The sequence below is a fragment of the Danio rerio genome, chromosome 9 (genome assembly GCF_049306965.1).
Source record: "Danio rerio strain Tuebingen ecotype United States chromosome 9, GRCz12tu, whole genome shotgun sequence".
Classification (NCBI taxonomy): Eukaryota; Metazoa; Chordata; class Actinopteri; order Cypriniformes; family Danionidae; genus Danio; species Danio rerio.
This window is the reverse complement of record NC_133184.1, coordinates 31,244,845-31,266,600: the sequence shown is the minus strand read 5'-3', so window position 1 is coordinate 31,266,600 and position 21,756 is coordinate 31,244,845. Positions and strand designations below refer to the sequence as shown.

The window sequence follows — 21,756 nt, the reverse complement described above, 5'->3', positions numbered from 1 at the left end:
CTTTATTACTTTTATTAGCAAAGTATCATACATACATACAAAAAAAAAATTCTTACTGACATTATTTTTCAAATAACATAATTTATAAATTCAATTCAATATTAAAAGAAAAAAGACATAAAATAAAAAAAAAGAAATTAAAATTAAAAAGAAATTTTAAAAAAATGTATACGTGTATAAAAGAAAATACAAAAGAAATAAAAAATTCAATATTCAAAATTCAAAATTTTAATTAAAACAAATAAAAAACTGAATGAGATAAATTAAATAAAATAAATTAAAAAGTTTAATAAAATATGAAATAAAAAAAGAAAAAAAAAAGAAAATGAAAAGAAAATGAGAGAAAGGTAAAGAAAATAAAAAATAAAAATAATAAAACAAATAAAAACCAAAAAAATAATAAAATAAATTTAAAAAATGAAATAAAAAATAAATCAAATAAAATAAAATATAATAATAATAAAAAATACATTAAAGAAAAGAAATAAAGAAAAATAAAATGAATAATATTAAATTAAATTTAAAAAAAGAAAAAAGAAAGTAAAAGAAAATTAATTAAAAAATGAAATAAAATAAATAATTAAATAAAAATGAAAAATACAAAAAAAATGTTAAAGGAAAAGTGTATGATGTCACTAACCATCAAAAATAGTGAAAAGTAATTAGTCTAATATAAAGTTGGTCCCCTAAATTATTAGTTTCCCTGTTTATTTTTTACCCAATTTCTGTTTGACGGAAAGAATATTTTTTGGCACATTTCTAAACATAATAGTTTAAATAACTCATCTCTAATAACTGATTTATTTTATTTTTTCAAATACAGTAAATAATATTTGAATAGATATTTTTCAAGACATTTCTAAACAGCTAAAAGGGACATTTAAAGGCTTAACTAGGTTGATTAGGGTAACTAGGCAGGTTAGGTTAATTAAGTAAATGTATAACGATTGTTTGTTCTGTAGACTATCTGAAAAAAATTTGCTTTAAAGGGGCTAATAATTTTGACCTTAAAATGGTTCCCAAAAAATGTAAAACTGCTTTTATTTTTACCGAAAAAAAACAAATAAGACTTTCTCCAGAATAAAAAATATTATCAGACATGCTGTGAAAATGTCCTTGCTCTGTTAAACATAATTTGGGAAATATTTAAAATAGAAAAAAAAAATAATCAAAAGGGGACTTCAACTGTATGGAGTGATCTTCTCCTAAGCGAATACTAATAAGTACAATCATAAACACAGCAAATAAAAAGCAAGCAAGGAAGACACACACGTATTCCCTCAGGATAAAACACTATTACACCAATGTATAAAGTAAGATTCAAACATGACACTTTATTCTTGCTATCTACTTTCTCCATAGATTATGATGCAGATCCGAGATGATGTTTGCCTGGTAAGCCAGAGAAGAGAGTGACGATGAAAGAGCGAAGAGAAAGAAAAGCCACTGGGTGAAAAATCCTCATGTGACAAAAATATCATTTTGGCAAGTCATGCCTTCTTCTCCCTGTCTCCATGACAACAGGACAGAGATTGTGCGAACATCATTGGGTCTGTTCAGTTTAACGGTAACAGTCTGTCATCAAGAACAACACACATTCAGATCAAATCCTTAAAGCTGCAGTGTGTGTACAGTACAGGTGCACTACTGTTTCTAACCCCGGTATATTTTTCATCGTTCCATCACTCACATATTCTTTCCACTCTGTTAAGAGAGATTTTCAAAGCATCCAATACAGACAGGAGCAGGAAGTGATGGGAAGTGTATTTTGACTAACAAATTTACACGTACACGCTCTTTCATAAGCATGTGCATTAGTATTTATAATTAGTCACACATTCAAATGTGCACCTTTTGGGCTTCTGTTGAGGAATTTTATTATCATATAAAACAGGCCCGTAGGTAGGTTGGTTTTTTCAAACCACCCCTCACTGACAAAGGCCCAGAATTTGCCCTCACATGAGCTCATTTTACATGTAACTTTTATTCTAGGTTTTGGAGCTTATTCTTGAAAATGACCAACGAAAAGGTGTGAAGCACCAAAAGCAGCCCATATTAAAATAAATTTGAACACTATTTTAGCTATTGTTGTTATCCATAAATTTTAAAATGTACTTTTTTTGGTTATGATGGCCAGCCGACAGTCTATTTCAGATACAATTGTTCCTAAAATGTCACTAAAATGCAGTATTTCAACACATAATTAAATAGACAGACTAAATGAGGCCTATAAATGCAAAAAAGTCCACTTTTTTAGAAAAAAAAGAACCACTACTTTCACCAGGCTGGCTACAGGCCTGAATACATATTAAGACAAGACAGATCCAGTGTCTAAAAAATGTGCTGAATTGCCTTGATGTATTTTACAAAATTGACCTGTAAAAAATGCTGGGTTCTACAATTCCTTTAAGTTGTCTCAATACAAATCAATTAATTTAACCTAATCGTTTTGAAAGAAATTTGGTGGACTGAACATAAGACTAGTTGTCTAAAAAAAACCTTAGGAATTGTGTTGTTTCAACTCAATTTAAATAAGTATAGTTCTAAGAAGCAGCAAAAGTCATTTTTAAAATGAGGTAATTTGAGTGTGAAAATGCAAATCAAAAGCTGAGGTCGGTCACTTTGAGAGTCTTAAAAACATGATCAGGCAATACAAAGTTAATGCAGGTGGATCCTGATGTTTTACGCAGCAGATGGCTTTCCATCTGCAACCCAGTACTGGGAAACACCCATACACACTAATTTACATTCATACACTACGGCCAATTCAGTTTATTTAATTAACCTATAGTGCATGTCTTTGAACTGTAGGGGAAACCGGAGCACCCTATCAAAACCCACACAAACACAGGGAGAACATGCAAACTCCACACAGAACTGTTAATTGACCCAGCCAGGACTCGAACCAGCGACCTTCTTGCTGTGTGATGACAGTGCTTACCACTGAGCCACCGTGTCATCCCAGTTTTTTTAATATATAAAAACAAATTGTTTAGCTTCATTTTGCATTTAACAGGGGGGATGGGGGGATTGTACATTAGTCAATTTTACCTTAAAAATTATTTAATTTTCATACTTTTACTCTCTACAACTTTACTTAAACCCAACTTACTCATCACATTTTAATATTGCATATTCCTATTTTATCTTATGCATATTAAATGTATCAAGGACACTTAAATTCAGCTTCTAATGACTTTCTTGTCAATTAGCTTTTCCTCTCACACATTTAATCATTATTTGTGTCCATTTTTATATATCTGCTAGCTATGCATAGTGGCAAAATATGGAAGACTGAGAGATAGGTAGAATTTGATTGCCAAATATTATTTTGGTCAAAAATATACAGTTAATATACCTTTAATATATCAATTACTATCACAAATGTAAAAAAGTGTATTTACCAGACAGGAACGCAAACTGTCTCTTGAGTTCAGTGATGACATCAGCAGCGAAGAGGGGACTCGACTCCTTCTGCATGATTTCATCTGTAACAAACAGACACACAGAGAGACACCTTTAAATCAACTTTCAAACACTCCTCTGCAGATCTCTTTTAATGATTTACTGCCACAATTGCAAGCAATGAAGAAAAACAGTACTCGTTTTATGGTTCTTGATCACAAGATGAAGGAAAACAGGCGAAGGGGTTTAACCACATGTAAGAAGACCCTACACAGTCGGCACACACACTAATATATTACTAGCTTGTCTTAAAAGTATTGTGTCTTGAGCTGGTGTATGTTACCATCAGAGGGAGGTGAATCTTGCCCAAAGCAATTCCCATGCTCTGGTTAAAAGCACATCAGATGTGTTTCGAATTAAAAGAACAGGTGATTTCCAGTCTCGACCAAAACCCCTGCTGGATATATCTAAAAATAACATTCAACTATTCTTCTATACTCCTAATCAATTACATACATCCATTCTGTTATATATTGCGTTACATTATAAACTCATTGTTATTTATACTGCAGTTTTGAGAACTCTATTTTGAATTTATACACAGCAATTACAGTATTTCTACAGGTTTCAAGTCAAATTTAAGAAATTTTAACACTTTTTAAGACCATTTTAAGACAATAATGAATGAAATCTCAGACTTACACAAGGCTTTATGATAAAGATTTTTTAGTAGCCAGGTTAAAACCTTAAGAAAAACATTAAAAACATTGTAAGGAAGATAATTAAACCATATTAAGTAAATAAATAATGTTTCTTTAAGCTTTTATTGAAACATTTTGTTAGTGATTGGATAGGTGTTGGCCCAATTGGGGTGTAGCTTTACATGGACATAGGACAAGTAAGACCCGTTTAAAATAATTCAAGACCTACAACACAATATTTCAGTGGATTTAAGATTTTTTTAAGGCATAAAATTAAGGACAATTAAGACCCGTTTAAAATAATTCAAGACCTACAACACAATATTTCAGTGGATTTAAGATTTTTTTAAGGCATAAAATTAGTTTTTAGGAGCCTGCAGATACCCTGAACTAGATATTATGAGACATTATGAAATTTGTTTTTTGAAATTTAAGACATTTTAAGACTTTTTAAGACCATAATGAATGATATTTTAGACTTACACAAGGCTTAATGCTAAAGACGTTTTTAATATTCAAGGTAAAACCTTAAAAAACAATAAAAACAACTGTTATCGTAAGGAAGATAATTAAATCATATTAATAAGTTAATAGAGTTAATAAGTAAGCGATTTTAAAACCTTTATTGAAATATTTTGTTAGTGATTGGATGGGTGTTGGTCTAACTGGGTATAGCTTTACATGGACATAGGACCATTAAGACCCGTTTAAAATTACTTAAGACCTACAACACAATATTTCAGTGCATTTAAGACTTATTAAAGCCTACAATTAGTTTTTTAACACCCTGCAGATACCCTGAATTAAACATTATGAGCTGTACTTGACAAAAGAGACCTGGAAAGGTGGGGAATACATCCACTGCCTTCTTTTGTTCTTCTAAAAATAAAAGCGTGTTGTCCCACTAGAGTCAAATTAACCCCTCAGGATGTTCACACAAGCATCCTGAACAGAAAGTCTTCTGTCACATGTCAAATGACTTTAATGGTAGCTCTCACCTATTCTTACTGATGAAATATATCTAAAGCACTGCCCACCATTTATACTTACTATGCATGGGCTGGTATGAGACTCTATATGGTATGATAACCTTGGATAAAAATGTCACGATTTTACAGTATCATGATATTGTAATTACTGCTCTAAAATATGTTCTTTTTAAATGTCTGAGTAAAAAAAAAAAAACTTTTTTCCTAGTTGAACACAATATATATATTTATTTTAAGAAAGATTTATAACATTTTGAAAGAGCAAATATGTCAGGTTAAATAATTCAAATAAATAAACCATTGACTTCTGCTGTCTTCGATAAGTATCAAAAACACAGATGTCTTAACAACTTGAAAAATCTTTCTTTTCTGTGGATATAAAGTATCTGCACTGTTCAGCTCTACAGCATGTTTGGATGTTGCTTTATAAGAGATTTGTTTTATGTTTTTCTGACCTGTAGCTTTTGTTATAGAGGCTCTGGAGATACTGCTGCCCTAAAAAAACTAAATAAAATATTCATAAAAAATAAAAATAAAAACATAACAAAAACGTACATATGCCATAGGAACGGTTTAACAGATGATTTTAGTGTTTTTAAAACCTTGACTTTTCCAAACAATGGGAAAACTTTAAAACTGGTTATCGTCCCATGCCTAATGCTTAGTCATATTTTGTAAAATTGAAATTAAGCAGTGCTAGTTAGTAACTAATTACATGTAATCTGGATTATGTATTCAGAGTGCAAAAGTTAAATACATGTAATTAGTATGTACCATTTTTATTGATTGCATCATAACATATTCTGATCGATAGCATTGAAGTGTATACATTTGCAGATTCTGAAAATCTAGAAGATAAAATATTGGAAGCTTAAAGAGCCAAGTATCATTAAATATAGTAAGTATTTGCAATTGTAATACAATCATATTTAGTTTAAGTTTAGATTGGTATGATTGAATTAATTGTTTTTCATCAGCTTACAAAAAACCCTGCAGTCTATTTTCACAAACATTATGTGATGTTCAATACACTGCTGATATTAACAAAGAATGCAATTTATTTGTAGAATGGATTCTATATGACAAACGGGTTAAAAGTAATCTAAAAGTAATTAAAATGTAGTCTGATTGTATTACCTCCAATTTGTAATCTAAACTACAATTTTAATTTCGTAATTTATTCTGTAATCTACTGCAATGTCTGTGCAATCTGCCCAGCACTGAAATGAAGTAACACAGTCATCATTTCTCTCTCCTGTTCTCAGTTAAAGTACCACCAATAAACCAAATAACAAAAATATACATGTTTTATTTTTATATATTAGAAACATTCCAAAGTGCACTAATATTCTAATGCGATTTAGTTGACATGTAGATGCCAAGTTTAGTTCAGTTCAAGTTTATTTGTATAGACCATTTCAATGTAGTCTGGTAATTGGCCCATGAACATTTCCTGCTTGTTATCAAACTATTTCTTAACTGTAACAAGAGGTAATTCAATCATAACTTGATGCTAAAACAGCTATTATAACATTATTTATCAATGTGTGTCTTAAAAATGTAAAACAGGAAATAGATTGGGACCATTGTTTTTGTTTACATTCCTTAAATGGTTTAAGCGTCTTTTACAAAAATAATTGTTTCAAAGCTGCTTTGCAAAAGGTGCACATTATTACATTATAATCAAATTAAGTTAAAGTTACAATCAAATATAACTTATTATATACAGTTATTATAACCTGCAATTTTATAGCATATAGGTTATGCAGTAACTTATATTGTCAACCGCATGCCCAAACAGGGACATAAAAATCTATTTAAACCAAAACCAAAAATACAATAAAACAAATAAAAGTCCTCACTTACTTTGTAGCCATTGGCAACGTCTGGAAAAGTGATAATATTTCTCAACCTCTGCTAGAGGAATGCATATAGTTTTCCTTCTGTTCTGTACATCCATCCCTCTGTTTCTCTTGTTGTCTAATGGCTTAGTAACTCCCTGGTCGTCTTGTTAATATAAGCAGCGATTTGAGAATGAGTTACCTGAGACAGGTGCAGCGTTTAATGACTTCCTGTTTCTCTCTCTGTCTTTATCTCTCCCTCCTCATTTCCAACGTTCACCAGACTTCCTGGAATGGACTGGTCCCTTGACGCACACAGGTTCCCTTCACCTGCTACATTTCTATAACTGATAACAGTGATGGGTCACTGGCTGTAAAGAACTGTACTTTCTTTGTTTCCACTCTTACTGTGTCTGTCTGAATTGGCACAATCACCCCCAAAAAGAGTCTGCCCCCCCCCCCCCCCAAGAGCCCCTTCCCCCATCCACACTGGTGAATGAATGAAACCCTGTGTGTGTATCTCTCTGTGTGTGTGGCTGGTTTCTCTGTGGTATAATAGGAATCTGAGTGAGATCTGATCATGCTGAGGAGGAAAAGATAAAAGGCAAATTCAAACCAAGTCAGTCAGAAGCCATTCAATCCAACAGATATAATGCTTAGGAGAAAACTTATTTTGAGTGTGATGAGTCTGTCTAATTTCCTCTCTCTATTTCAGATATCACATATTATGCATATAATTATCATTTTTTATAAATAAATATAAATAAATTATAAATAAATAATAAATAAAACAAACAAACAAACAAACAAACAAATAGATAAATAAATAAATAAATAAAGATGAACAGTTTCAGCGTAAAGTCTTCTTCAGTGTTTAACAATTTAAAAAAATAAAATCAATCAAAAAAAATAAAATCAATAAAAATAAAAAAGCAAATAAATAAATAAATAAAAATTAATAGTTTCAGCTCAAAGGCTTCTTCAGTGTTTAACAATAAAAAAGTCTAATAAATTGAAATAATAAATAAATAAATAAACAACTACATAAATAAATAAATAAAGATGAATAGTTCCAGCATAAAGGCTTCTTCCGTGTTTAAAATGATTAAAATAAATAAATAAATAACAAAAAACTATTTGGCCTTCTGACATATTGACAACAGTATTTATGGTTCAAAGGTTTATGTAAATAAATTATTAATTTATTTAACAGAAATGCATTATATTGATCAAAAGTAAAAGTTTTAAAGTTTAACTGAACAGTGTATGCATTTAAGAGTTCTTGAAAAAATATAACTGTTGTCAATATTGATAACATTTAAAGGGCCGGCCCACTACGATATCATATTTTAAACTTTATTTGATGCGTAATGCAGCTGTGTGAATATAAACAACATCTCTGAATGTAAAATGCTCAAAGTTTAATGCAAAGGGAGACATTGGCTTTTACAGAGTTAGCTTGGCCTACAGCGAACAAAGTTTGGGGACTACAAAAACATACATCCAGGTTTGTGAGATCACAAACGCTTCAGGTTCAATTCATAAATTCTAAAAAAATATACAGCTAGCATTTGACAATGAACAGCTTCCAGAATCTCTCCCAGTACAGTGCTGGATTCGGCTAAAACCACAACCATAATAGAAGCTGTGGATTGTGAGTCACAAACTGTGAGTATTTTTATTTGTTAAAATCGATCAACTACATCCACAGCATCTAGCGTTAACACTATGTTCTAGCAAGGATGTAAACAAGGATGTAAACAATGGTAAATGCTGTTTGGCACTGCTAACAATTTAGTTACAAATTCATATTTATCTGTCAAACTGCTGTAAATAGCCACAATCTTCAGCAGCGCTGAAATGTCTCTCTATGCAGCCACTTTCCCTGCGTTCTACATCTCAAATAACAAACTTGCAAAAGATATGTGAACGTTTTATATTAATTACACATGCTAATTTCAAATGTATATAAAACTTTTTATTTTAGAGAGCAGACATGAGGTTTAGCTTTTCGGCTTAGTCCCTTTATTAGTCCGGGGTCGCCACAGCGGAATGAACCGCCAACTTATCCAGCATATTTTTACGCAGCGGATACCCTTCCAGCTGCAACCCATCTCTGGGAAACATCCACCCACACTTATACTCTAGGGACAATTTAGCCTACCCAATTCACCTGTACCATATGTCTTTGGACTGTGGGGGAAACCAGAGCACCCTGAGAAAACCCACGTGAACACAAGGAGAACTTGCAAACTCCACATAGAAACGCTGACCCAGCCGAGGCTCGAACCAGCGACCCAGCAACCTTCTTGCTGTGAGGTGACAGCACTACCTACTGCGCCACTGCATCCCCCTGTGTCCTTTTCATTCTGTGTAATTCAGGCTTTCATGTTAGCTGAGTAGCTGTATGTAATCAAAGTAAGATATTTGAAAAATAACAAGATTTTCTACAAATGAAGCATGAGCTCACATTGCTTTGCATCTTATAAACACTACCAAGCCTTAAAAATACACTCTGGACCACCCCTTTAAAAAATCATTGAATTATAAAAATGATTTCTGAAGTCTATATTTAATCTGTATATTCAGCTGACTAGGACAAATTACTTTTTTAAAATTAAAAAAATACCAAACAAATACCTTAATTAAAAATAGTATGCTGGAATTCTGCTATTTTACTTTAGTTTTAATCAAATAAATGCACCCCTGGCACTGGGGGTTATTTACATTCACATTTGGTCATTTAGCAGTTCCAAAACATTTATACTGACAATAACCTGATTTTACTCACTCTGTCCTTGTGTCAGCGGGACTAGAGGAAGTAGTCCACAATCAGAGTCTCGTTCGCGATGCCTTTTCCTTAAAATCCTCAGCATAACTTTCCTTTTTTATTGCCGACCTCAAACTGATACTTAGTTATAATTCTACACAACACTGTAGTAAACCCAAGAAATTGTCGACCATTATTTTAGCACTAGCCCCTACACTTTAATATGCAACAGCTAGTAGTTAAAAGCACTCGTGTTTATCTAAAGCTTGTGTTCAGACTACTGCAGAAACTGTTCTACAGAGGAAATCTGTGTTTTATGGTATCTGTTTTTGCACTCAGCAGAATCTCTGCCAAACACACACACTTTGGTCAAGTCACCCCCAGCATGAAGCTCACAGGAGGGTTTCTGCAAAGTTCTTTCTGCCTTTAGGCTTCAGAAATGAGGGTAAGTACAGAAATCATAACATTCATTTAGACACAGAGTAGAGTTTTGCATACCACTGAAAATATATTTTGATGTAAAAATGTTCTATTAAAGAATATCTGATACATGAGGCCTCTTTCTTATCTACATGATCAAATCGTCTACATTCATTCTGTCCTCCGACTGATAAATTGTATCAAATATATTACATGAAGTCTTCTGTAGAATGTTTATTCATGGGTGATCATGTATATATTTTAAATGATAAAACATAATGCTGACAAATAAACAAAATCATAGTGGTTTGAAGAATACTGCCAAAGTTTAAATATTTAAAGTGACCATTAATTAGTATTTTAGGGTTGCACTTTGACCCTTTAATACAATGCAGCATTAAAGTAGGTGTGAGAACACGCAGACTCCACACAGAAATGCCAAAACCAGTGACCTTCTTGCTGTGAGGCCACAGCGCTACCTACTGCGCCACCGCACCAACCAAAATTATTAATATTAATTAAAAACATAATTGTTTTCCTTGAAATCCCTTTTTTTCTACCAAATGTCTCATTTATGACTGCACTGCATGTAAATATCATCCTACCTAACATGTTATTGAAAAGCAATGTAATAGTAACTAATGCATGTATATTCTTTTATCAAAGTAATGTTTTTATAGTTTTTATCGTACATTTGGAATATATAATATATTTTTACTCAATTTGAGCCTCTGAAGAACCTTTAACCCCCCCCCCCCCCCCCTCCACAATCAGTATGCTAATTATAGCCTATTTGAGCCATACAAATGTATGTAAAAATGTATCAAAAATGAAACATATATGTTGTATAATTCTAACTGTTTCATACAATTATTTAATTTGTCAGACTTTGTAGGTCAAATATTTGAATACAACAATACCACAAACATAACTGCCCAAAATATCAGCTCAGCTATAACCCAGATGACCAAATTTTGTGTCCAGATATAATATTATCCTGTACTCAAATAAGATATGAATAATTCTCACTGTTGAACAGCATTACTGCATCTATCAATATGCCACTCAATATGTAAAGGCATTTAAACAATTTCTTTTTAAATGACAAACACAGACACTCATATACAGTCCTTACCAATGCTGTGAGCGACATTGCTCAATCTGCGCTGCAGCTCTTGCACGACCGTCTTCTCTGTCTGCATCCAGATCATCGCCATCCTTCACTCCTGAGAGAAGGTGGACAGATCGACTGGAGGATATGAGAAGAATTTCACCCTTTGCCCCTCAGTGATGGTCAATTCAGCATCAGCATCACATATAGGGAGATGGAGGAGGAGGAGCTCTGCAATGTCAGGCTGACTGAGCATGTAACCAGTGAAAAGAGCACACGCATGTGCACACAGGATGGCCTGACATGCTGATTCAGTATGTACTTTGGTGCCATCAGTTGGAATGTTTTTGCAATTACACCTGGAGTGGAAACAGGAGGGCAAGAAGCATGTTATTCACTTTGATTGGCTTGATTTTCATTACAGAATAAAAAACATCTTAATAAAAATTAAACATGCTCAGTTTGGGTTTAGCAAATTACAGCTAATAAAAAACACTACATAGCAGTATTACAAAAGAAAAAAAGAATTATTCAGCAATTATTCAGCATCCTGTTTCAATTTGAAGAACTTATAATTTATGATTCAGTTAAAACTAAATATTTTGTCAAATACTGAAACTAATCAGCCATGTCTAGTTCAGTGGTTACTAAAGTAAAGGGTTGGACCATGAGACAATGAGCGGGGTTGCTTGGTGATTTCCAAAAATTAAATTCATTTTATGAAACTATTAGAATGACCATAACCTACTGAAAAAAAAAAAATTAGTTAATGCTTACTTTTAAAAACAACAACATACAATTAAAAAGCCACCAGCATTTAATTTATTTTGGTCATTTGATTGCAACTCCTGAGGTAATTATGTCATATTAAAGACACAGCAACAGCGTCAGAGGCAGCAGACTGACTTTTTTTTTGGAATCAGGTGAAACTTTCTGAAACCTTTACGGCACTCAAGTACATTAAAAATATGGGCCACGAGGCCCACAACTGAATATGGATGAAGGTCTGAGTGCGTTCAAGGCTTGCAAGGTTTGTATATTTATAACCACTTCAAAGGTTATTGGGGTTGCGAGTAACTGGCATTGTAATTTTGGGTGTTGGGGGCTGAAATGTTTGGGAACCCCTGTTCTAGTTAATGAGCGAATGTGAAAAAAAAATCTAACTCTTAAATCAAAAATATTAGGTTTTTTTTTTTTTACCATGTAGCATATTTTAGCACAATTACCCTTTTAGTAACTAATTAACAGATTTTTTAAAATTAAAAATTACACATGAACCACAATAAATGAAGGGAAACTTACTAATTTGATAATACATTTACTTTTAATATATCAGTTTGGAGAACATGTTTTAGCAAGAAATGTTGTTGACACCTAAATGCCAATGCCAAATGGACTCGATCACAAAACTGAACATTTTCAAGTAATTTACTGCATATAGTTTTCTTATTTACACCATTATTTCTTAATGGTTCTTTATTCTGCTAAATAACTAGGCTATTCTTTTTTTCTTAAGAATTTTTCACAGCTTATTGGATTTCATAACGAAATAAAAATAAGGTTTAAAAGATAATACTCCTTCAATACATTTTTGTTGAAAATCTCTGGCCTACATTTATGAAGTCTAAGGCATGTATTACAGCTAAAATGACATGAGCAAAACTCCCCAATGCATCTTCCTCGTGACCTGCTCGTGACCAGTCCTAGAGGTCTGTCACTGCTACGTGCATCTAATCAATACACAATACAAGAGCCGTAGACTTTGATTTAATAACACTAGCGACTGGTTACCATTTACCGTGCCATACTCAGCCTGTCACTGTTTAAGGCGCCAGTTTCTAAACCTCGCACCGCGAAAGGCAACGTCGCTATTAAATTACATGTGTCTGGCTGGCTTTATACCTGCCAAACAGGAGGTCCTGTTATCACTACTATTGTTACACTTGTTAGTGTTTATGCTAGTAACCTACTGTAAAAGTTCTAAGTGCTGCATTGTGCAGGAGCAGTGAAGCCAGCAGACTGCAATAAGACGGAGATGACCAGCTACAAATAAGATATGTTTTTATTAGTCTGAGGGAGGAGCTTATAAAAAGTGTTCTGACTACAATTCCCATCATGCACCGGTGTTTTCGTTGATCATTCGTCTGTCTCGCGGGCTATGCTTTGTTATGGCGGTATCGTTCGAAACTTACCAAAGTTCAGACGTCAACTGCGGGAATCTTTAAATACCCGGCTCGACAACCCAAACTAAGGTAGGGCATATTTACTCACAACTCTGCAGCGATTTAGTAAAGTGATATAGCATCTATATTTAGCATATATCTCGCTTTGTATTTGTTTATATTTCTGACGGCCCCGATATGTTTGACAAAACTGTAAACATATTCATAGTGTTACAACTGAACTAATGTATTGCCCATCGTCACCTGGATGACAGTTATACTTTGGTCTTTAATGACTGTTTATTGAGCTTCAGTGGTTTCAATAATGTCACTTTGAACTAACTGTACTTAATATGGGAACAGACATCGTTCACCTCGTTACCCTGAAATAAATAGCTTGTTTATTTGGTTAAAAATGAAACCGATTTCGATCAGACTTGGTAACGTTAGTTTAACATGTTGACTTTTGTAATATATGACATAGTTGACATCTAAAAAAAGCATTACTTAGGGTTTTTCTCCTGTGATCAAACTTGTGGCTCAACTAGAAAAAGATAACTTGATATAACTTACCTTTAGATACAAGCTAGTGCTAGCTTCAATCATTTTGATTCCAGTTTAACTTAAGTGACCCACACAGTTTTTACCCACTGAAAATGAATTAAACTCTGTCGTGTAAGCTTTATAGCTATGGGACTGAACCAGAAAATTATGATCACTATATAAGCATTTTAGTATGTAATTTATTTGCTAACAACCAGAATCCAAAATCATATTAAGTTACATTTTGCTTAATTCTTGAGCTACAAACTTTGAAAATATTTGATGACATTTTGCAGTCATGTATATTTATGCAGTTCATTTGGCAGAGAAAAATAGTAGTTTTAACTTTGGCTGCAAGATATTGGAAAAAAAAACTAGCAATGTTTTCATTCAATGCGATATATATTGCGATATAAATGCCATTTCACCAGAGGACTTGAATAGTTTAAGAATTCATAATTTTAGATTGATTTTGATAATTCTGTAGGGCAGCATCTGCATAAAATATCATTTTAAGAAATGACAAGCATTTTTAAAAACAACAGATAAAAGATGCAAATACACATTTTATTTTCTGGGGAGTCAAGCTATATTCAAAAGCAGAAATAAAATATTCACTGTATAATAATAGTAATTACACTATCGATTTAATTGAGTAAATAATATAATGTTCAATTAATCTGTAAGCTAGAAACGTTTAATTTATTGTGCCCAAATGGCTCGAGTTTGCTTCAAATTCTTACAGTCAGGCCTTAAAAACAGATGCAAATAATAAACTTTCATTCTGAGTGTAACCCCACCGGTCCTACACCACTCAACCCGTTCCAAGCTGGGATGGAACTAGCGACTCTTCGCATGGGAGTCGGTTGATTTAACAAGGAGGCTGAAGACCATCACTTCACTAGCTGGCCTCTGCTACATAAGAAATAAAATGTAAAATTACTCCACTATGTTGTAACTTTAATGTCTGCTCAACTATAATCCCAACTACATTGTAGATCCCTGTTATGTGACTATTGCGGACTCACACATTGCAATATCAATGCTGAAACGATATATATTGTGCAGCCATAGTTTCAACAACATTTGTTCTTAAGCTATTTGTGTTTCTTTTTTTTAATATCAGCTGCATGCAAATATACTTACTGGTGTTTCTAATCAGTGAAAATGTAAAACATTTGTTAAGAACCAACATCCTAAAAAGGGTTCATATATATTTAATACTACTTTAGTTACAAAAAAAACCCCTTAAAAACATGCCCTTATGACTTTATCATTATCACGTTTATCTTCTTGAGTGAATGCATTTGCAAACTCACCTTTTTAGGGTTTGAGCCAGGTCAGCAACATGATGTCATCACCAGCTGGACTCCAGCAGGGGCAGATTAACTTCATCTCCCACTGGGTGCCGGACAGCACCCGTGCTGGTGTGATACTGCATGGCTCACCTGGAGATGCTAGTTCTGGATCAGTTCGGAGCAGTGGCAGTCTGGTGGTTCAGGATCCAGATGACTCCTTCATTTCTCAGTTTGCCCCACTGCCCATCTCCAGGAGCAGCAGCTGTGCCAGTGTGGACATGTGCAGTCTGGGTGGAGGCAGCAAAACTCCTGGGGAAACTCAACTGTCTGATGCTTCTTTGAACAGTGAGATGCAAAGTATACAAGACATTTTAAGAAACACACGAGACCTCCCATTAATAGCCAAGCTTGAACAGGTGAGTTCAGTTGTTATTAATGTTGATGAGATTTTCTTTTAAATATATATTTTTTTTAATTTGAATTTGTCAGATATAAGGATGTTCTCTGAATTCCATGGTAATTTTTTTAATAATAGGAATAAGTTGCTCAGTCAAAGCATTTATAAAGCAAAAATGTTTAATGCTTTGTAAGATATTGAAGAGCTTGTTTATTTCTCCAGCTGAAGCAAATGCAATATCGCATGCAGGAGCAGCTCAAAGCCCACCAGCAAGAACAGTTGCTAAGACAACAACGTGAACCACAAAGGCTTCTGGCAATACCACAGAATACTGCAGGTATAGAATAAATGGTCTATGGTACTTGTACACAAAGAGCTGTTGTTAATGACATCTTATTGAACAACAAAACATTAGTTCATCATGCTGATGAATTACTTTCAATATCACATTAAATATACATAAAGTGTAGGCTAAACCTATCTTTAAAAAGTCAATAACTATCAAGATAGGATAAAACTTGACTTTCTTCATCTGCCATTGTAGAGACCACTGTGTGTAACCGTGAACCAAGTGTGGTGGCGTTGAACACCGAACATGACAGTCATTATGAATTTGAAGAATCTCTTCAGTCCACAACTGAAGATCAAACTATGTACAGAAAAGAGTCTGACTCAGAGCCACAGGACAGGTAAACTTAAACTCTACAGCTTAATATAATGCTATATCAGAGCATCGTGTCATATATATTGTCTATATATAAGTATCTGTTGGTTTTAGACCCATTAAATCAGGCTTTGGTGGGAGAACATTTGAGGAAATACTGGAAGAACAGCTGAAGATGGAAAACCAGAAATTGACAAACGAGGTCAGTTACAAAACATAGGGTTATATTAGGTTTGCACTTGGCAGGTTGGGTAAGATTAAATTGAACTAAATTGGTTCATTTGAGTAAGTGTGAACACTGTCATCAAATTATAGTTGGTCTTGGTGCAATTTATAATGTACTCTGGAGTGGTTCGAATGACATATGAACATAACATAAACCAAAAACATCTAAGCCAGGGGTGTCAAACTCCATTCCTGTAGGGCCGAAGCCCTGCACAGTTTAGTTCCAACCCTGCTCCAACACACTTACCTGTAGGTTTCAAACAAGCCTGAAGGACTCAATTAGTTTGATCAGGTGTGTATTAGGGTTTTTTATTTAATTAGGGTTGGAACTAAACTGTGCAGAGCTGCGGCCCTTTTGGAACTGAGTTTGACACCTGTGATCTAAGCGAACCACAATAGGTCATGATATCAGGAAATGCAACCCTTAATAGGACAGAAAAACTAAATAGAAGTGTCAATACTTCCTAGATGTAGAGGTGTACCAACTTATGCTGACATAACTATGTGTAATATGATCTTTCTAATCTAACTTAACCTTAATGTCTAATTTTCTTTCATTTTTTCATATTGACATATGTAGAATCCACCAGCTAAAAGTGTAAAGGTAAAGAGACCCTTTCTTAAACGTGGAGAAGGTCTGGCCAGATTTACCAGGGGAAAAGCCACTGTACCATCAAACAGAAAAAGTCCACCTAACCCCAAGCCCTCATCAGGCCAAAATCCAAAAAAATCTCAAGTCCTGGACATGAAGTCGAAGAGGAACTCCATAAACAAATCAGAAGGCTCAAAATCCACACATCCAATGATCCAACGCAAGACAGCTGTGCTAAATAAAGAGAACTTTCCTCAGAACAAAACCACAGGACCAGTCACCAAGATGACCCTTCAACCTCATGTTCTTGTTGCACATCAGGGTCAAAATATGGGCTCCATCTCAGCTCAGATCCTCCCAAAACCTGACCCTTTGTCCAACATGAAGATTAACAATGCCACTCCAACAGACTGCAATAAGGAGAGAGAATGTAATCGTATAAAGGATAATGCTAGTGTTGCAGAAAATTCCTTTGAAGTGTGGTTCACAGAGCGAAGGGAGCATTGGGAGCAAGATCACAAGCGTGAGCGTGCCGAACTCGGAGAGTTTGAGCTACTAGAACGAGCAGCAGATGAAATCTCATTCTCCAGCAACTCATCCTTTATCAGCACTCTGCTTCAGAGAGACCGCAGGCGTCTCTCCTCAACACCTATTAAATCCACTGGTCAATCTACACTACCTAGTCAAGCTCTAGGTCCCACTGCAGCTCCTGGTCTCATGTTGGGTCATAGAGCACCAGCGCCTCCTATAAACACTGCAATACAGAAAGATATTGTTAGCATAGAGCTGAAAGAACTTTGTCATGAGGAAACTGATGAGAAGTTTGACGACTCATCGTGCAGTAACTCTGAGCTGGAACCTCTTTCCAACATTTCCAATCCACCCATAAACCACTTTCAAGTGCCCATCACTCTTCCTTATGATAAACGCACCTACCAAGATAGAGATGGTGCCAGCAGTCCAGAGGGGGATGATAGGAATTCAAGTCATAATGAAGACTCTACTCTCAAAGACTCCAGAACCCAGTTAGAGTTTGATGACGATGATACCTGGAATGATCCTGAAGATGAGTCCTCCTGTCCAGTAGAGGAATCTCCATCAGAGAGGATGCTGAAAAGGAAGGTTGCCTTCTCTAAGGGGGTGAAACCAGTAGGAGGGAGCCCAAAGGCAGGTGCAAATCGAAATGAAGCTCCATCAACAAGCCAGTTGGTAGCAAAGCTGTTTCCAGCGCTGAAGCCCAAACCTTCTCCAGTAATGATGCCAGAACCACAGAACAAGCCCAGTGAGGAAGGAGCAGGTAGTTGTGACATTCTGCATACTGCTATAAAATGTGCTTGTCTTCAGTTGGTAATGCTTTTAAATATATAATCATTATTTGTCAAGCCCATTGAGTCAAGCCCAATATTATTCATACCATTGGCAAATTCTGACTTAAAGTTAATTTTATTCAACCAGCAAGAAGTTTTTTTTAAATGGAAATGACACAGGCTTCTCTTAAAAGATAATAAGACAAATGTACAAAATTGTGGGGAAAAAATTCAAAGCTTTCAATTACATTTGAACAAAAAGTCAGAATCTTCCAGGGGTATGAACAAATTTGGACTTGACTGTATTTTTAATCTTTTTCTCAGACGCTAACAATGCATACAAAGTAATGCACTGGTTACTAACAGAACTTGCGCAATCCTTCTTAATAGCAAACTTTTGATTTCCAGCTCAGTCAAGACTTCTTCGTGAGCGTTTGGTGGAGCTGGAAACAGAGATCGAAAGATTCAAATCTGAGAATGCAGCCCTGGCCAGGCTAAAGCAAGAGAACCAGGATATCAGAGAAAATCTTAAGTATGACTCTTTCGTAAAATCCCGAGACACAACAAATACCCAAGTATAATGAATGTACAGTACAATTAAATACCATTCACCAAATAAAGCTAAAACTTTTAAAATTTTCCCACCCAGAAAAGACAAGGCTGACTTTGAAAAGAAGAGGATAGAGGAAACTGCTAAGTGGGAGGAGTATAAAAGTGAGGAATACAAGAAAATGCAGCGTGAAAAGAAGCTTTTTGAAAAGCATGCAGCAACTGTGAGAGCAAGACCTGACAAACAAGAACGAGATGAGATCCAGGTCCGCTTTCAGTACCATCTACTTAAAAAAATTACAAAATCATTTATTTTAAATCTGTGTTTCAAATCTGCATGTTAATGTCTGAACCAGGCTCTAAAGCAGCAGTTGAACATGATGCAGGAGGATTTGCGCAAACGAGAGGCTCGCTGGAGCAACACACAGAAGCGTCTCCGGCAGCAGGTGGAGAGTCTGAGTTCAGAAAACACATCCCTTAGAGACCAAGTGCGGACACTGGAGAAACTGCGGCTCAGTGCCTGGAAGAGTGCTGAGAAAGAGAAGGAAAAAGGACGGTCCTCTACATCTAGCAGTAGAACCAGTACTGGATCCAAACCTACAGATTCCAAGGTAAAAATCTGAAATTTTCTTCACTGTTACTTTAAAGAAACGCAGACATTAAAGTTGAATTAACATTTTGTCTGGAAATTTAAGTAGTTTTTATTGTCCGAGATGTTTGTACCTATAAAACAACATTATTTTTGCTTTAATGTTTTTAGAGTCCATCTCACAGTTCAAAAGGCAACAGCAGCAGAAAAGGAAGTCCAGAAACACAGATCTCTCTCACAGACTCTGGTATTATCATACTTTAAAATCACTAGTCTAGTGCATGTTTTTATTTCTGTCTACAATAATGTAAAAATGTATTTTACTTGTCCGTCTGTTCTCTTTAAGTGTGATTAGGATGTACCATGATTCTCAATTTTCCCCAAACAGCTTTTTTTCCTGAAGTCAAAGAAACGCAGAGCTTTAAATCAGAGCTCAGCCCATTGGTAAACCAGAGTTCGGGTGTACTGGTTATGAACGAGAGGAGCCAAGATGCTCCACTGAATAACTCTTTCCCTAAATTGACCATAACTGGACAGACAAATGAGAAACAGGAAGAAATCATGCAGTCAGACAGCAAGGTAATCAATCTGTCTTCTTCAGCTTCAACAATTCACATCTCAAATATTATTTCATACTGATGCTAAGTGGAATCTTATTTTAAACAATACTGGGCTACAGATTAGAGGAGTGTTGAAATGGTTGCAGCGCAAATGGTCTAGTCTACTTTCAAAATTGCGGACTGTTTACATGTTTCAGATTGAGAAGATGCTTCCAGATGGCGGCCGACTTGTTGTCTTTCCAAATGGCACCAGGAAAGAACTTTCTGCTGATGGCCAGACTGTAAAAGTTATGTTTTTCAATGGAGATGTGAAACACACAATGCCTGATCAAAGAGTGGTGAGGGATGAACTTTGATAATCTGTTATTTCCATCTCGTTATAATAGTTCTACTATTAATGTTTCATGCTTAATTCAATGACAGAGAGATAAAATTGTGCAATTAAAAGTCAAAAATAAGGAATTGACTTTTCTGATATCTCGAATCACTACAATTAATCCATTGTAATGGAGTTCAAAAAAAAAAAATCAAGAAAAAATGCATTGGATACATTTTGGGAGAAGAAAGTATTTCTTAGGGCCCTGTTAATGTTTTTTTGCTTTTAGCATTGACGTGAGGGGATTTTAGTTTCAAATGTTCATGACTGATTAGCAATGTCACTCTCTTTCAGATTTATTACTATGCAGAGGCTCAGACCACACACATCACTTATCCTGATGGCATGGAGGTGCTTCAGTTTCCTAACAATCAAACAGGTAGGCCTGCATTTTCATTAAAAACAATCAATGGTAAAAAGAGATTACTGTAAGTCAAAACTTAAGTCAATTTCTTCTCTCACTTTGCACTTTTTAGAGAAACACTTCCCAGATGGTCGTAAGGAAATCACTTTCCCTGATCAGACGGTCAAGACTCTTCACCCTGATGGAAGAGAGGAAAGTGTGCTCACAGATGGAACAATAATACAGCTGAATCCGTGAGTACAATTCTTCAATATGCGTCATTATACAGAGGTGCCTGACAAATGACACTATTTTCATCCTTGCTTTCTTTTTTCAGAGATGGTAGTAAGGTGATCCAGTTTAACACAGGTCAGAGAGAGATCCACACTGCAGATTTTAAAAGACGGGAATATCCTGATGGTACGGTTAAAACGGTTTATTCAGATGGACGTCAAGAGACGCAGTACCCAACAGGACGGGTGCGACTAAAAGATCCACAGGGAAAAGTCATTATGGACACTAAAGCTTGAAAACAATGGGACTTGAATGAATTTGTTTGGAATTTGTAAATTTTAACTATTTATTTTTGTTTGTAATTTCTGTAAAAAAATAAATCTGAATTTATACAAAGTTGTACAGTATGTGAAAGGTATTTCTCTCCTTTTTATGTTGTATTGAAAATAGGCCAGATAGTTATTTGTATTGTATAAAAAAATTGCCTATTCAGTGTGGTTCTCAGTAGAACACATGGTTTCTACTACATTCATTCTTCCATGGTGGGGGGCCACACTAAAATTCATCCCGCCATGGCTACATTACAGCTTCTCATTCAAAACCTTCAGTACCAAAACATATTAAAAGGTAAGTGAATTATAACAGAGCGAATTTTTCTGTAATCGTAGTAATGCTGTGCG

At 34.7% G+C, this 21,756-nt stretch overlaps 2 protein-coding genes across 28 annotated transcripts in view; one reads left to right on the top strand and one right to left on the bottom strand.

The window, feature by feature from the left end:
* Positions 1-11,502, bottom strand: part of mcf2lb (mcf.2 cell line derived transforming sequence-like b) — a 34,114-nt gene extending 22,612 nt beyond the window's left edge. For 10 of the 26 annotated variants that reach the window (XR_012385477.1, XM_068223642.2, XM_073912796.1 and 7 more), the window contains exons 1-2: positions 11,262-11,502; positions 3,405-3,488 (exon numbers count right to left, since the gene is read on the bottom strand). Coding sequence is in view for 25 of the 26 variants with exons in the window: in XM_068223642.2 (XP_068079743.1) it covers positions 3,405-3,488; positions 11,262-11,343 (166 nt within the window). In the remaining variant the exon portion in view is untranslated. Of the gene's footprint in view, positions 1-3,404; positions 3,489-6,961; positions 7,284-11,261 lie in introns of those variants that run through there. The other 16 variants (XM_068223644.2, XM_073912806.1, XM_073912812.1 and 13 more) reach the window with 3 other exon arrangements.
* Positions 11,503-13,371: 1,869 nt separating this feature from the next.
* On the top strand, positions 13,372-21,472 carry cpap (centrosome assembly and centriole elongation protein). 2 transcript variants are annotated; one of them, XM_021478969.3, is made up of 15 exons: positions 13,372-13,489; positions 15,270-15,656; positions 15,860-15,974; positions 16,182-16,326; positions 16,416-16,503; positions 17,107-18,415; positions 18,834-18,957; positions 19,075-19,240; positions 19,331-19,585; positions 19,735-19,810; positions 19,952-20,142; positions 20,321-20,461; positions 20,794-20,878; positions 20,976-21,096; positions 21,180-21,472. In XM_021478969.3, exons 2-15 carry the CDS (start codon positions 15,291-15,293, stop codon positions 21,370-21,372), a joined length of 3,375 nt encoding a protein of 1,124 aa, XP_021334644.1. In that variant the 5' UTR covers positions 13,372-13,489; positions 15,270-15,290; the 3' UTR covers positions 21,373-21,472. The 2 variants fall into 2 exon arrangements, with proteins under 2 accessions (XP_021334644.1, XP_073768894.1); XM_073912793.1 differs by having other exon boundaries at positions 15,241-15,656.
* Positions 21,473-21,756: the final 284 nt, after the last annotated feature.

What these genes read in the sequence shown, in the direction of transcription:
- cpap (XM_021478969.3), top strand. Translation starts at nt 15,291, where the DNA reads ATGATGTCATCACCAGCTGGACTCCAGCAGGGGCAGATTAACTTCATC. An exon ending in TCATGCAGTCAGACAGCAAG is followed by an intron (nt 20,143 to 20,320) that starts GTAATCAATCTG and finishes TACATGTTTCAG; the next exon opens with ATTGAGAAGATGCTTCCAGA. An exon ending in CAATGCCTGATCAAAGAGTG is followed by an intron (nt 20,462 to 20,793) that starts GTGAGGGATGAA and finishes ACTCTCTTTCAG; the next exon opens with ATTTATTACTATGCAGAGGC.